The sequence below is a fragment of the Zophobas morio genome, unplaced genomic scaffold (genome assembly GCF_036711695.1).
Source record: "Zophobas morio isolate AGI-343-1 ecotype UQ-CSIRO unplaced genomic scaffold, CSIRO_AGI_Zmor_V1 ptg000028l, whole genome shotgun sequence".
NCBI lineage: Eukaryota > Metazoa > Arthropoda > Insecta > Coleoptera > Tenebrionidae > Zophobas > Zophobas morio.
Genome location: NW_026972133.1, coordinates 2,763,503 through 2,777,426, shown reverse-complemented (window position 1 = coordinate 2,777,426; position 13,924 = coordinate 2,763,503). Strand labels below are relative to the sequence as shown.

The following is a 13,924-nucleotide window of genomic DNA, read 5'->3' as shown; positions in this document are numbered from 1 at the left end:
CCGTCAACTGTATTTTTTTTAACAATGTGAAACCTCAGGAGTCCCAACTGTCATTTTTAAAAATGTAAAACCTTCTCGGGGCCGCCAACTGTATTTTTTTTAACAATGTGAAACCTTCTCGGGGGTACCAACTGTCATTTTTAAAAATGTAAAACCTTCTCGGGGCCGCCAACTGCATTTTTTTAATAATGTGAAACCTTCTCAGGGGTCCCAATTGTCATTTTTAAAAACGTAAAACCTTCTTGGGGGTCCCAAATGTCATTTTTAAAAATGTAAAACCTTCTCGGGGCCGCCAACTGTATTTTTTTTAACAATGTGAAACCTTCCCAGGAGTCCCAACTGTCATTTTTAAAAATGTAAAACCTTCTCTGGGGCGCCAAATGTATTTTTTTTAACAATGTGAAATCTTTTCGGAGATCCCAACTGTCATTTTTAAAAATGTAGAACCTTCTCGGGGGCGCCAAATGTATTTTTTTTTAAGAATATGAAACCTTCTCGGGGGTCCCAAATGTCATTTATAAAAATGTAAAACCTTCTGGGAGGCGCCAAATGCATATTTTTTTAAGAATGTGAAACCTTCTCGGGGGTCCCAATTGTCATTCTTAAAAATGTAAAACCTTCTCGGGGCCGCCAAATGTATTTTTTTTAACAATGTGAAGCCTTCTCAGGGGTTCCAACTGTCATTTTTAAAAACATAAAACCTTCTCGGGGGCGCCAAATGTATTTTTTTTTTTTAATGTGAAACCTTCTCGGGGGTCCAAACTGTCGTTTTTATAAATGTAAAACCTTCTCGGGACCGCCAACTGTATTTTTTTTTTAACAATGTGAAACCTTCTCGGGGGTTCCAATTGTCATTTTTAAAAACGTAAAACCTTCTCGGGAGCGCCAAATTTATTTTTTTAACAATGTGAAACCTTCTCGGGGGTCCCAACTGTCATTTTTAAAAATGTAAAACCTTCTCGGGGGCGCCAAATGTATTTTTGTAAGAATGTGAAACCTTCTCGGGGGTTCCAACTACTGTCATTTTTAAAAATGTAAAACCTTCTCGGGGCCGCCAACTGTATTTTTTTAACAATGTGAAACCTTCTCGGGGGTCCCAACAGTCAGTTTTAAAAATGTAAAACCTTCTCGGGAGTGCTAAATATCTGTATTTAAAAATGTGAACCCTTCTTTGGGATCCCAACTGTCATTTTTAAAAATGTAAAACCTTCTCGGGGGCGCCAACTGTATTTTTTTTAACAATGTGAAACCTTCTCGGGGGTTCCAAATGTCATTTTTAAAAATGTAAAACCTTCTCGGGGGCGCCAAATGTATTTTTTTTAAGAATGTGAAACCTTCTCGGGGGTCCCAATTGTCATTTTTAAAAATGTAAAACCTTCATGGGGGCGCCAAATGTATTTTTTTTTAATGTAAAACCTTCTTGGGAGCGCCAAATATCTTTATTTAAGAATGTGAACCCTTCTTGGTTATCACGAAAAACTAAAATTCCGCAAAACCAAATTTTATAATTTTTCAGAGGACCAGTATTTGTTGGACTGTACATACTTCGGAAGCGCGGAAAGTTTATAAGACTAGAGATTAAAATTCGTCTTCAATCCGAAGACACAACCATTAATTGCGTTACCAAAAACAGCTACCCCTTTGGACATTGTCAACGATCTTAACAGCTTCTCAAGAGATGTACCTTGGATGTTTACGATTATTATAATTCTATGTGTAGTAAATAAATCTAGATTTTGCGAAAAAACGAGATTTCTTATCTCTACACGAATTTAATCTAATCATTTAATACCCAACCTTCAATGTTTCTAATTCAGTCGACGATTTCAAGTGTTGCTTCAAAATGGTTCAGTTTCTAAGTACACAAGACTGTGAGTTTATAGTCAGACAAATTCTGAACTCCAATGACGTATCTGACGTCGATTTTGCTCTAAAACCATTGTCTGAGCGAAATTTTGACTTAGAAATTAACTTCCGCCATGAAAAGGAAACCAAAAGCTTGACTTTTTTTGCAAAATTGGCTACGAATCTGCCAAAAATTAACAACATTGTCGACAACTTCAACATAACACCAAAAATTCGCTACGTGAAAGAAAACTTCATAGTTTTTGAAAATTTGGAAAGTCAAAGTTTTCAAAAATGCGAGTCGCTTACAGTCGAGCATTTCTGCGCTGTGTTGAAAGTTCTGGCAAGTTTCCACGCTGCGGGTTTGACTTTTCAAGAAACGAAACAAAAAAACAATCAAACCAATGTTAATCTGAGAGAACCTGAAGTTGTCGCTTTAGTTTCATCTATGGTGGACAACAAAGAAGAAATATCTCGAGTGGTCGAAGAACTCGAGGAACGACAGCTTCATTCACCGACTTATGATCTTCTTCAAGTGATTTTTTTCAACACCACGGCGCAGTTCCGCCAGCACCACTGGAAAATTCTATTGGATCACTACTACGACTGTTTGAAACAAGAAATTCAAGACACAATTTTGCCAGTCGACGATTTCCATCTAAGTGTTCACTATTTCTTACCTTTGGTAAAACTAGAAGCCGCTAGACTCCACCAAAACGAAACAGCGCTAGAAGAATTGAAAGAAATTCTAAATTGTCCAGTCGTGTCCAAAGAAGATTGTTACACCATCGTCAAAAATAGACTTGTCACGACCAACTACACGTTTGTATCTTTCAAAGTCACCCCTTTGGACAACGTTAGCGGATTTATGGGTCAATACCACAACCTACAAGTCAAAATTCTGCATCTATGTGAAGAAACAACCATCAGTTGTTTTATTAAATCAGTACCAAGACCTGGTACTCCGACGGCCATCGCCGCCCAAGATTTTAACAGCTTCGCACGAGAATTTTTCACGTATGAAACTCTAGTGGTGGAAATGCAAAACCATGGAATTGACACCATCAACGAGTGTGTACCAAGATGCTTCTTCCACAGACCCAAACAATTCATGGTTTTCGACGATCTGGCTTTCCGTGGTTATGCAAATCTCGATTCTATGAAACCCCTAGATGTCAACATGTTGACTCTTCTGGTCAAAACTTTGGCCAAATTCCACGCTTGTTCTCTAATTCTTGAGGAAAAAGTTTCCCGAGACGAAGAAAAACCGTACCGTTTGTACCACGCTTACAAAGACCAATTCAAAGAAGCTATGTTTTTCCACGACGCTAACCATAGAGGTGCCCGACAAGTCGCAACCGGAGTTAAATCAGTTGCAGCCGCGGTCAATCTATTGGGAGAAATCCAAACCGAAACCAATCTACGCAATTTTTCCAAATTTTGGCCAACCCTCCAAGACTTGTACTACGAATTGCCCAAACCGTCAGACCGTTTTCGCAATGTGGTATGTCATGGAGATATATGGACTAGCAACATGATGGTCAAATTCGAAAACGACGAAGCTACAGATTGTGTCTTGTTTGACTTCCAGTTTGTCAGATATTGTCCCCCTGCTTACGATCTTCTTCAGGTGCTTTATTTGACGACACATCGTGCCACAAGACTGAAGTTTGAAGACCAACTAGTCAAAATCTATCACGACGAACTTGGGAAAATTTTGAGCTTCTATGGAGTCAACATAGATGATTTTTATCCCTTTGGGGTTTTCGTGGAGTCGTTGAATTACATCAGACCCCACATGGTGCTGCACGCAGCCCGTGAATGTGTTCTAACAATGTGCACACCCGAAGAAATTGCTTCCTTTTTGACAGACGAAGAAAAAAGCAACCGTGTATTTTTTGAAGATCGTACTGATTTTATGACCTACATGTGTGAAAAGTCGGCTTTGTATAAAAAAAGACTTCAGGAGTGTGTCTTGGATATTTATGATTATTGTAACTTTGTGTGTAAAAATTAACATTGTATATTAAACATGTCAAAATGAAATTCGCCAGATATAAATACTATTTGCAGGTTAAGTGTATTTTTTTCGACTTGTTTACACCTTGACAATTATTTATTGAACCTTGATTTTGCTGTGTTGCCAACAAACTTTGTCAACCTAAAAAGTGACAAACTCAAATTACGTAATAACGCGGATGCCACTGACCAACTACATTAAATTAACCTTCATGTAGCAACACCGCGATTATCTCTACCACATGTTCCACGACCTCGCGTCTTAATTTACGCACGTGACTTAAGCCAATCCTGCGCGTCACCAGCCGCTGACGTCACACCGTCTTATCTACACGCACAGTCTAAACCCGGCCGTCGGTCCATTAACGTCGCCAGGAAATGGGCGATTTGCACTTCACGTTGAAGGACTGTGACGATGTCGTCAAGCAGTGCCTGCAAACCACCGAAGTACGCACCACCGACTTCGAGATCATTCCCCGCCACAACGACAACTTCATCTTCAAAATAACCATCGACCGCCCGGATAAACAAACCTTGTACTTCTACGCCAAGTCCAAATGCAGTAGGCCACGAAACGTCGCGATTTTCGACGGTTTTAAGGGGTTCGACGCGAAAATCGCGCCGAAGTTCGTCTGTGGTAAGTCGGACTTGCTATTTTTTGAAGACTTGACGTGTCAAAGGTTTCAGACTAACCTGGGTTTGTTTGATTTGAGGCACGTGAGGGGGGTTTTGGGGGTGTTGGCGGAGTTTCATGGAGCTGGGTTGGCGTTTGATAGAACTGGGACGAAAAAACTCCAGGAGTACGGGTTGGAAACTTCCAACTTCCATGTCGACGAAGTGGGGGATTTGGTTTGGGGGTTAGTTGACAATAAGGAGGTTGTTGACGAGGTTAGGAAAAATTTAGACGACAGACAAGAATCTAAGTTTGCTAAGACGTTGTGTCATGGTAATCTGACTTGGAGGAATATTTTGTTCCACTACGCCAATGGGGTGCCAGATGGGTGCAAGTTGGTCAATTTTGGCGGGAAATTGTACGCACCTCCGGCGTACGACGTCCTACAAGCAATTTTTTTCAACACGAACGAAAATTTCAGACAATGTGAGTTACAAAATTTAGTGATTTATTACCACAAGAAGCTAGACGAAGCACTGAAGAAGTATGACCTCACGATTGAGGAATTATTGCCTTTAGAACAATTCCAGTTGTCAATTCAAGACGTCTTACCTTTAATTAAAATAGAAAATGTAACGCTGAACAAAAAAGATGGTGACGATAGCGCTAGATTAGCACTAAAGGAAGCACTAGAATTTTCTAGATTGACAAGAGAAGACTGCTATGTCGTTGTCAAAAATGCAATCAACTCGTACGACTATGATCTTCAATCATTTCACTTAAACCACGAGCGATTGACTATCAAAATTCGTCACAACTTGGACGACAAAATCATCAACTGCATCGTCAAGACTAAGTCAAAAGACGACAGTTTTAAGAAAGAACTGTTCATCTATGGTACTTTTGTGCCGAAACTCCACCAACTAAATATTTCACTAATCAACGATTGTCTCCCTCAGTGCTACCACCACAAACCCGAAGATCTAGTTCTCGAAGATTTACAAGACTTCGTTTGCCAAAGTGAACCCTTTGACTTCCAACTATTGTCTATTGTGGTCAAAAAGTTGGCACAATTCCACGCTTGCAGTTTCCTTATCGAAGAAGAAATGTCGAAGAAACTGAAGACCACGTATCGACTGACGTCAGACTACGACGACGCCCTCAAAGACTCCTTTTTCGTTTCCAATTTAAACCTAGTGAAAGACAGTCTACATCTGTTTCCACACAAAGAAGACAACCTGACGAAACTGCTGCCAAACCTAGTCGAAAATTTCGCCAAACCTAGTGACCGTTTTCGCAACGTGGTGTCAATCGGAGTTCTATCAAGCTCAAAAATTCAGATACGGTCTGACAATGTCGATTGTCGATTTGTCGATTTTCAAACCGCTACTTATTGTCCTCCAGCCTTTGACTTTCTGTCGCTTCTTTACTTGACAACCCAAAACAACGAAAACGAACTGAAGAAAATCTACCACGACGAGCTCGGGAAAATCGCAGCTGCGCATAACCACAACCTGGAAAAATTTTTCTCCTACCACGAGTTCGTCGACAGTGTCGAATTTTACAGACCTCAAGTCATAATGCAAGCTTTGATCTACAACTCCAACAAAGAACAACAACTTAGCGAAAACCCGACGTCTAGACTTAAGCTCCAACAACTCGTTGTCGATCTGTACGAAGTGTGTAACAAGTTGCCTAATGTTTAGCTCAACGAAATAAATTCTTGTCTTCATTTAAGTGTAATTATTTGCACAAAGATAATGTAATCACGTCATTGTTTACCCGATTTAAATCACTTGAGGGCAATTAATCTCGCGTCAGTCTGGGTTAAGTTTCGGCTGTGTTAGTAAAATGGACGAATTATTAAGTGCCAACGATTGCGAGCTCGTCGTTAAAAACACCCTGAACGTCGAACAAGTGGAAAACGTAGAATTCTCACTCAAACCTCTGCTTGGTCACAATTTCCACCTGAAAATCGATTTCTCGCACGACGACGAGCCGCAAAGTTTGGCTTTTTTTGCCAAGTTGATGCCCGAGGTGCCAAAAATTCACACCATCGTCGACAATTTTGCTCAAGTGTTGTCGAATTACGATTGGGTCACCCCTAGAGTGTACCACGTGAAGTCCAATTTCGTTGTTTTTGAAAGTTTGCGCAGCCAAGGTTTCCGAGTTTGCGATTTATTTGCTTTTGACCAGTTTTTGGCCGCTTTGACAACTTTGGCACGCTTCCACGCCGCTAGTTTGGCGTTTGAAGAAACTAAGTCTCGGGGTTGCAAATTCCGGCTGGATAAAGAGTACGCGTTGCTTCATTTGAACTTCAATTTGAGGAAGCCCGAAGTTGTGGATTTGGTTTCGGCTGCGTTGAGTGAAAATCGGGTGGCTGAAGCAATTGAAGATCTAGAAAAGCGACAATTTCGGACGAAGTTCAGGAAAACGTTGTGTCATGGAAGCTTGATTTATAAAAACTTGATGTTCAAGGAGAAGGAGTGTAAATTGATTAATATCAAGTCGAATTTTTATGCGCCACCCGTTTACGACGTTCTTCAATTGATTTTCTTCAATGCGAATCGAGAGGTGCGGCAGAAATACTGGGACACTTTTTTACAATATTACTATAATAGTTTGAAAGAAGAAACACGACGATATGGTGTCGACATTGCTAAAATTTTGACTGAAGACGATTTTTACTTGAGTGTTCACTACGTTTTACCTTTGATCAAACTAGAAGCTACAATTCTTGACCAAAATGATACAACGACACAAGAATTGGAAGAAATTCTCAACTGCCAGTTGTTATCGCGTGAAAACTGTTACGTCATTGTCAAAAATAAACTGGGTACTACGAACTACGACTTCTTGCGTTATCAAGTGACGCCCCTGAGTGACGTCAGTGGTTTTTTGGGTGAATATCATAAAGCAGAAATTAAAATCTTACACCTGTCGCAAGAAAACACGATTGACACTTTCATCAAGTCGTCACCCAAAAGTGGTATTCCTATGGAAATCGCCCGTGATACTGACAGCTTCCGGAGGGAAGTCTTCCTGTATGAAACTCTCGTCCGACAGATGCAAAAATATGGAATTAACACCATCAATGAGTGTCTACCAGCTTGTTATTTTCACAGACCCAAAGAATTCATGGTCTTTGAAGATATGTCCCTAATTAACTACCACAATGTAGACGCTCTAAAACCTCTAGAATTTCCACTTCTGGTTCTCCTTACCCAAACTTTAGCCAAATTCCACGCTTGTTCCTTAATTTTGGAAGAAAAAATGTCTATGGAGGTGGGTAAACCGTACCGATTGATGGACGTTTATGGTTCATACTTCACCGAACCCCTTTTTTTCGAAAATGAAGAACACAAAGGATCGAGAGCGTTTATGGTTGGAATTAAATCAGTCCTTACAGCTGTAGAATTATTTACAGAAATCCAAACCGACGAAAATCAACGCAACTTTCGCAACTTCTGGCCAAAACTGAAGGAGTTGTTCTACACCGTTATCAGACCGTCTGACCGTTTTCGCAACGTCTTGTGTCAATGTGATCTACGGACTAGTAACATTATGGTACGATTTCAAGACCATAAACCCGAAAATTGTGTCTTGGTTGATTTTCAAATCGTTAGATACAGTCCACCTGCGTATGATCTTCTTTCAGTGCTTCATTTAATGACGGATCGTAGTACTAGATTGAAACATGAAGACGATTTGATTCAAATTTACTACGAGGAATTGGGGAAGGTTTTGGGGTCGTATGGGTACTCCGTTGATGAGGTATATCCATACGAGGACTACATAGAAGGTATTAAATACATGAAACCCCAAATGGTACTACAAGCAGCTATAGATTGCGTTCTTACCATGTGCACACCTGAAGAAATTTCTGAATTTTTGAGTGATGAAGAGAAATGTCGGTACGTCTATTTTGAGGATCGTACCGAGTTTATGACCGCGATGTGCCAAAAATCTGGTTTGTATAGAAATAGATTGAAGGAGTGTATTTTGGATATTTATGATTACTGTAATTCTATGTACACTGATTCCTAATAAAACCAAGCGTGAAGTAAATGAGTGAAAGTAAACCTCATTTTTATCAGTGAAATCGTAAAGTTTTTTTATTTTCCCATTTTTCGACTTCCCAAAGTTTCGATTTTTTTCAGTTCTTCAATTTTTCGATTTTTCAGGTTTTTTGATTTTTCAGTTATTTGATTTTTTTAAACTTACGATTTTTCGACTTTGCTTTTTTAGTTTTTCGATTTCTCCGTTTTCCAACTTTTTAAATTCTCATTTTTTGTGGATAGTTCTTTCAGTTTTGGGATTTTTCAATATTTCAATTTTTCGATTTTTTGACTTCTTGACTTTTCGACTCCTCGATCTCTCGATCTTTTGTTTTTCCGATTTCTCGATGTCTCAGTTTTTGAATCTTTCGATGTTCCGATTTTTCTATTCGTCGGTTTTTCGATTTTTAATTTTTCGGCTTTACGATTTTGTAATTATCCGATTTTTGAGTTTCGATTTCTCGATTTGTTGATTTTTAGTTTTCCGATTTATAAATTTTAGATTTTCGAATTTTTATTTTTATGATTTTTCAATTTTACGATATTTTAATTTTTCATTATTTCAAACTTTACAATGTTTTAAATTTTAGATTTTTGATTTTTCGTTTCTTCAATATTTTTTTATTTTTTTAATTTCGACGTTTCTAAACTTTTAGTCTTCGGATTTCTCAGTTAGTCTATTTTTTTATTTTCCCAAAGTTCCGATTTTTTTGCAGTTCTTCAATTTTTCGATTTTTCAGGTTTATTGATTTTTTACTTTTTGGACTTTCAATTTTTTGTTAAACTTTAGATGTTTCAATTTTTCAACTTTTCGATTTCTCGAGTTTTCTGTTCTTCTATATTTCAATTTTTAAATTTTCGATTTTTACAATATTCCTTTTTTAAAATGTTTCAATTTTTCAATTTTTTAATTTCCCGATTTATCGAATTCAGATGTTTCGATGTTTTGTTTGTTCAGTTTCTCGATTTATCAATTTCTCAATTTTTAACTTTTCTACACGAAGTTTTTCAATTTTTCTATGTTTCGATTTTTAGATTTCCTGGTTTTCGATTTTTTACCTTTGGGCTTTCCAATTGTTCGATGTTCCGATTTTTCAATTTTTCAGTTTTTTAAATTCTGGAGTTTGGATTTCTCGATTTGTCGATTTTTCAGTTTTTCAATTTTTAAATTTTAGGTTTTCGAATTTTAATTTTTTGATTTTTTGAACAATTTGGATCCATTTTCCAATTTTGCGATATTTTAATTGTTCATTTACGTAAATTTTAGAATTTTCGATTTCTCGATTTTTTGATTTTTCAATTATCCAATTTTTTAAATTCTGGAGTTTCGGTTCATTGATTTGTCGATTTTTCAGTTTTTCGATTTTTAAAATTTTGATTTTCGAATTTTAATTTTTTGATTTTTTGATCCATTTTTCAATTCTGCGATATTTCAATTGTTCAATGTTTTAAATTTCAGAATTTTCTATTTTTTTTAAATTTCGAGTTTCCATTTCACGATTTGTTGGTTTTTCAGTTTTTCGATCTTTAAATTTTAGATTTTCCATGTTTCAAATTTTTTACTTTTCGATTTTTCGGTTCTTCAATATTTTTTAATTTTTTAAATTTTGACGTTTCTGAATTTTCAGTCTTCCGATTTCTCAATTAGTATTTTTTAAATTCTCATTTCTGGACTTCCCAAAGTTTCAATATTTCAGTTCTTCAGTTCTCCAATTTTTCGATTTATCAGGTTTTTGTTTTTTCAATTTTCCGATTAAGTATGCAATTTTTCAACTTTGCTTTTTTGAATTTTCGATTTCCCAATTTTTTAAATCTCTCAATTTTTGTGATTTTTCAGTTTTCCGAATCTTCAACTTTTCTTCTATTTTCTAGTATTTCGACTTTTCCATTTTTCGAGTTCCGGATTTTTCGATTTCTGGAATTTTTACTTTTTGTATTTTTAATTTTTCGTTTTAAACTTCAAGTTTTTAAATTTTTCGACTCTTTTATACTTCGATTTCTCAAATTTTCAACTTTTCGATATTTTAACTTTCCAATTTTTTAAATTTTCGGAATTTTTAAATTTTCGATTTTCCATTTTTTCGATATTTCGATTTTGGAATTATGGTACGTTTATTTTGAACATCGTAGGGAGTTTGTGACCGCGATGTGCGAAAAATTGGATTTGAGTATTTTTAAATTTTGACGTTGAATTCAATTTTCCGATTTCGCAATTAATCTACTTTTGATTTTCCCATTTCTCGAACTTTCAGTTCTTCAATTTTTCGGTTTTTCGACTTTGCTTTTTTGGTTTTCTGATTTCTCGATTTTTCAGTTTTTTAATTTCTCAATTTTCGGATATTTCTTTCAGTTTTGGGATTTTCCAATATTTTGATTCTTTCGACTTCTGGATTTTTCGATTTTTTGTTTTTGGATTTTCGTTTTTTCAATTTTTTGAGATCTCAATTTTTTAAAGTTTGACGTTTCTGAATTTTCAGTCTTCCGATTTGTCAATTAGTCTATATTTTGATTTTCCTATTTCTCGATTTCCTAAAGTTTCGATTTTTTTTCAGTTCTGCAATTTTTGGATTTTTCAGGTTTTTTGATTTTTCAATTTTTCGATTTTTTTTAGCTTACGATTTTTCGAGTTTGCTTTTTAGATTTCCGATTTCCTACTTTTCCAATTTTTAAATTCTCAATTTCTTGGACATTCTTTCAGTTTTGGGATTTTTCAATATTTGGATTTTTCGACTTTTCGATTTTTGGATTTTTTTATTTCTCGATATTTTACTTTTTGGATTTTCAATTTTTCGTTGAACTTCAGATATTTCAATTTTTCAGCTGTTTTATAGTTCGATTTCTCAAATTTTCAACTTTTCGATGTTTTCATTTTTCATTTTTTAAAAGTCTAGCTTTTTCGATTTCCCGAGTTTTCAGTTCCTCTATATTTCAATTTTCAAATATTCGATTTTCCAATATTTCCTTTTTAAAATTTGTCGATTTTTCAATTTTTTAATTGTCCGATTTATCAAATTCAGATGATTCGATATTTTGTTTGTTCAATTTCTCGATCCTCTAATTTTTCGATTTCTCGATGTCCCATTTTAAACTTTGTTTTTTCAGTTTTTCGATTTTTCGACTTCTCGACGTTTGGATATCTCGATTTTTCGATGTTTCGATTTTTGGATTTCTCGGTTTTTAGATTTTTTAATTTTGGGCTTTTCAATTTTTTTTTTCTGATTTAAAAAACTTGGAAAATTGAAAAATCGGAACATCGAAAAATTGGAGACTTCTAAGAGTTTTGAATTCTTGATTTGTCGATTTTTCAGTTTTTAAATTTTTAAAATTTTAATTTTCGAATTTTAATTTTTTGATTTTTTGATGCTTGGAAAAATGAGGATACATTTTTCAATTCTGCGATATTTCAATTATTCAGTGTTTTAAATTTCAGATTTTTCCATTTCCCAATTTTTTGATTTTTCAGTTCTTCAGTTTATCGCTTTTTCGACTTTGCTTTTTTTGGTTTTTTGATTTCTCAATTTTCCAATTTTTTAATTTCTCAATTTTTGGATATTTCATTCAATTTCGGGATTTTCCAATTTTCGACTTCTGGATTTTTCGATTTTTTATTTTTTAGATTTTGAGTTTTTCGTTTATTAAAATTTAGATTTTTAGAGTTTTAAATTTTTCTAGTTTTCAGTTCTTCTATATTTAAATTTTTCAATTTTCCGAATTTTTAAATTTTTTAATTTTTTCAATTTTTTGAGAATCGGATGTTTCGATGTTTTGATTGTTCCATCATTCGATTTATCAATTTTTCGATTTTTCGATTTTGGTTTATTTCGGTTTCCCAATTTTTCGACTCCTCGATTTCTCGATCTTTTGATTTTTCGATTTCTGTATGTCTCAGTTTTTGAATTTTTTGATGTTTCGCTTTTCGAATTATCCGATTTTTCAATTTTCCAGTTTTTTTTTAATTTTCGAGTTTCGATTTGTTGATTTTTCAGTTCTTAGATTTTTAAATTTTAGGTTTTCAAATTTTTATTTTTATGACTCTCATGTTTCGATTTGTCCATTTTTCAATTTTAAGATATTTTAATTTTTCAATGTTTTAAATTCTAGATTTTTAGATTTTTCGGTTTTTCAGTACTTCAATATTTTTTAATTTTTTTAATTTTGACGTTTCTGAATTTTTAGTCTTCCAATTTCTCAATTAGTCTATTTTTTGATTTTCCCATTTCTGGACTTCCCATAGTTTCAATTTTTCGATTAAGTTTGCGATTTTTCAACATTGCTTTTTTAAATTTTCGATTTCCCAATTTTTCAATTTTTTTAATTTCCCAATTTTTGGATATTTCGTCCAATTTTGTGATTTTTCAATTCTTCGATTCTTCAATTTTTCGATATTTTGGGATTTTTTTGTATTTCGACTTTTCCATTTTTCGAGTTCTGGATTTTTCGATTTCTGGACTTTTTACTGGTTGGATTTTCAATTTTTCGTTTTTTAAACTTCAAGTTCGACTCTTTTATACTTTGATTTCTTTAAATTTTCAACTTTTCGATATTTTCGGAATTTTTAAATTTTCGATTTTCCATTTTTTCGATTTTGGAATTTTGGTACGTTTATTTTGAAGATCGTAGCGAGTTTGTGACCGCGACGTGCGAAAAATTGGATTTATATAGAAGTAGATTGAAAGAGTCTATAGTTTGCGTTCTTACCATGTGCACACCTGAAGAAATTTCAGAATTTTTGAACAACGAAGAGCAATGTCGTACGTCTATTTCGAAGATCGTACCGAATTTATTACTGCGATGTGTGGAAAATCCACTTTGTATAGAAATAGGGTGAAAGAATGTATTTTGGATATTTATGATTATTGTAATTCTGTGTACACTGACTAATAAATCATACAACATCCCAAAAGTACATACGTCAATTGTGCAATATTTATTAAAAGTAGCGTCAGAACAATGGGTGTTTGCAAAGATTTGACACTTTTATCATTTGAATAATTTTTTCTAAGTATTTGTCGAGCCATAAATTAAACCACCGGTATATAAATAGTGTCTATTGTATCTACTTCTCAGTCCCCTTTATCTTGCAAAATGAGTAATCTGCTAACAATCGAAGACTGCGATATAATCGTCCGAAAATGCCTTAGAACCGAAACGGCAAAAACCCTTGATTACAGTGTAGTGAATTTACAAAAACAAAATTTCCTAGTCGAAATCACCACAGCTAACAAAACGTTGAACTTTTTCGCAAAATCGGGCCACCAATCCCCGACTATTAACCACATTGTGGACGAATTCAACACCACCGTACCGAATTTTGAGACGAAGATCACCCCCCAGCTCTATTTTACCAAGTCGGATTTTTTCGTCTTCGAAGATTTGTCGTGGCAAGGTT

At 35.0% G+C, this 13,924-nt stretch overlaps 4 protein-coding genes across 8 annotated transcripts in view; 3 read left to right on the top strand and 1 right to left on the bottom strand.

Moving 5' to 3' along the window:
• The window catches only part of LOC135137142 (adenylate cyclase type 8-like), a 158,952-nt gene that overhangs the window by 50,039 nt on the left and 94,989 nt on the right, over positions 1-13,924 (bottom strand). The window lies entirely within an intron of this gene.
• On the top strand, positions 1,826-3,918 carry LOC135136938 (uncharacterized). The gene has a single exon (XM_064066433.1). It carries the CDS (start codon positions 1,844-1,846, stop codon positions 3,860-3,862), a length of 2,019 nt encoding a protein of 672 aa, XP_063922503.1. The 5' UTR covers positions 1,826-1,843; the 3' UTR covers positions 3,863-3,918.
• LOC135136937 (uncharacterized) lies at positions 4,193-6,209 on the top strand. Its single transcript, XM_064066431.1, has one exon. The coding sequence runs from the start codon at positions 4,243-4,245 to the stop codon at positions 6,181-6,183; it is 1,941 nt and encodes a 646-aa protein (XP_063922501.1). The 5' UTR covers positions 4,193-4,242; the 3' UTR covers positions 6,184-6,209.
• On the top strand, positions 6,228-8,586 carry LOC135136936 (uncharacterized). Its single transcript, XM_064066430.1, has one exon. The coding sequence runs from the start codon at positions 6,329-6,331 to the stop codon at positions 8,522-8,524; it is 2,196 nt and encodes a 731-aa protein (XP_063922500.1). The 5' UTR covers positions 6,228-6,328; the 3' UTR covers positions 8,525-8,586.

What these genes read in the sequence shown, in the direction of transcription:
- LOC135136938 (XM_064066433.1), top strand. Translation starts at nt 1,844, where the DNA reads ATGGTTCAGTTTCTAAGTACACAAGACTGTGAGTTTATAGTCAGACAA.
- LOC135136937 (XM_064066431.1), top strand. Translation starts at nt 4,243, where the DNA reads ATGGGCGATTTGCACTTCACGTTGAAGGACTGTGACGATGTCGTCAAG.
- LOC135136936 (XM_064066430.1), top strand. Translation starts at nt 6,329, where the DNA reads ATGGACGAATTATTAAGTGCCAACGATTGCGAGCTCGTCGTTAAAAAC.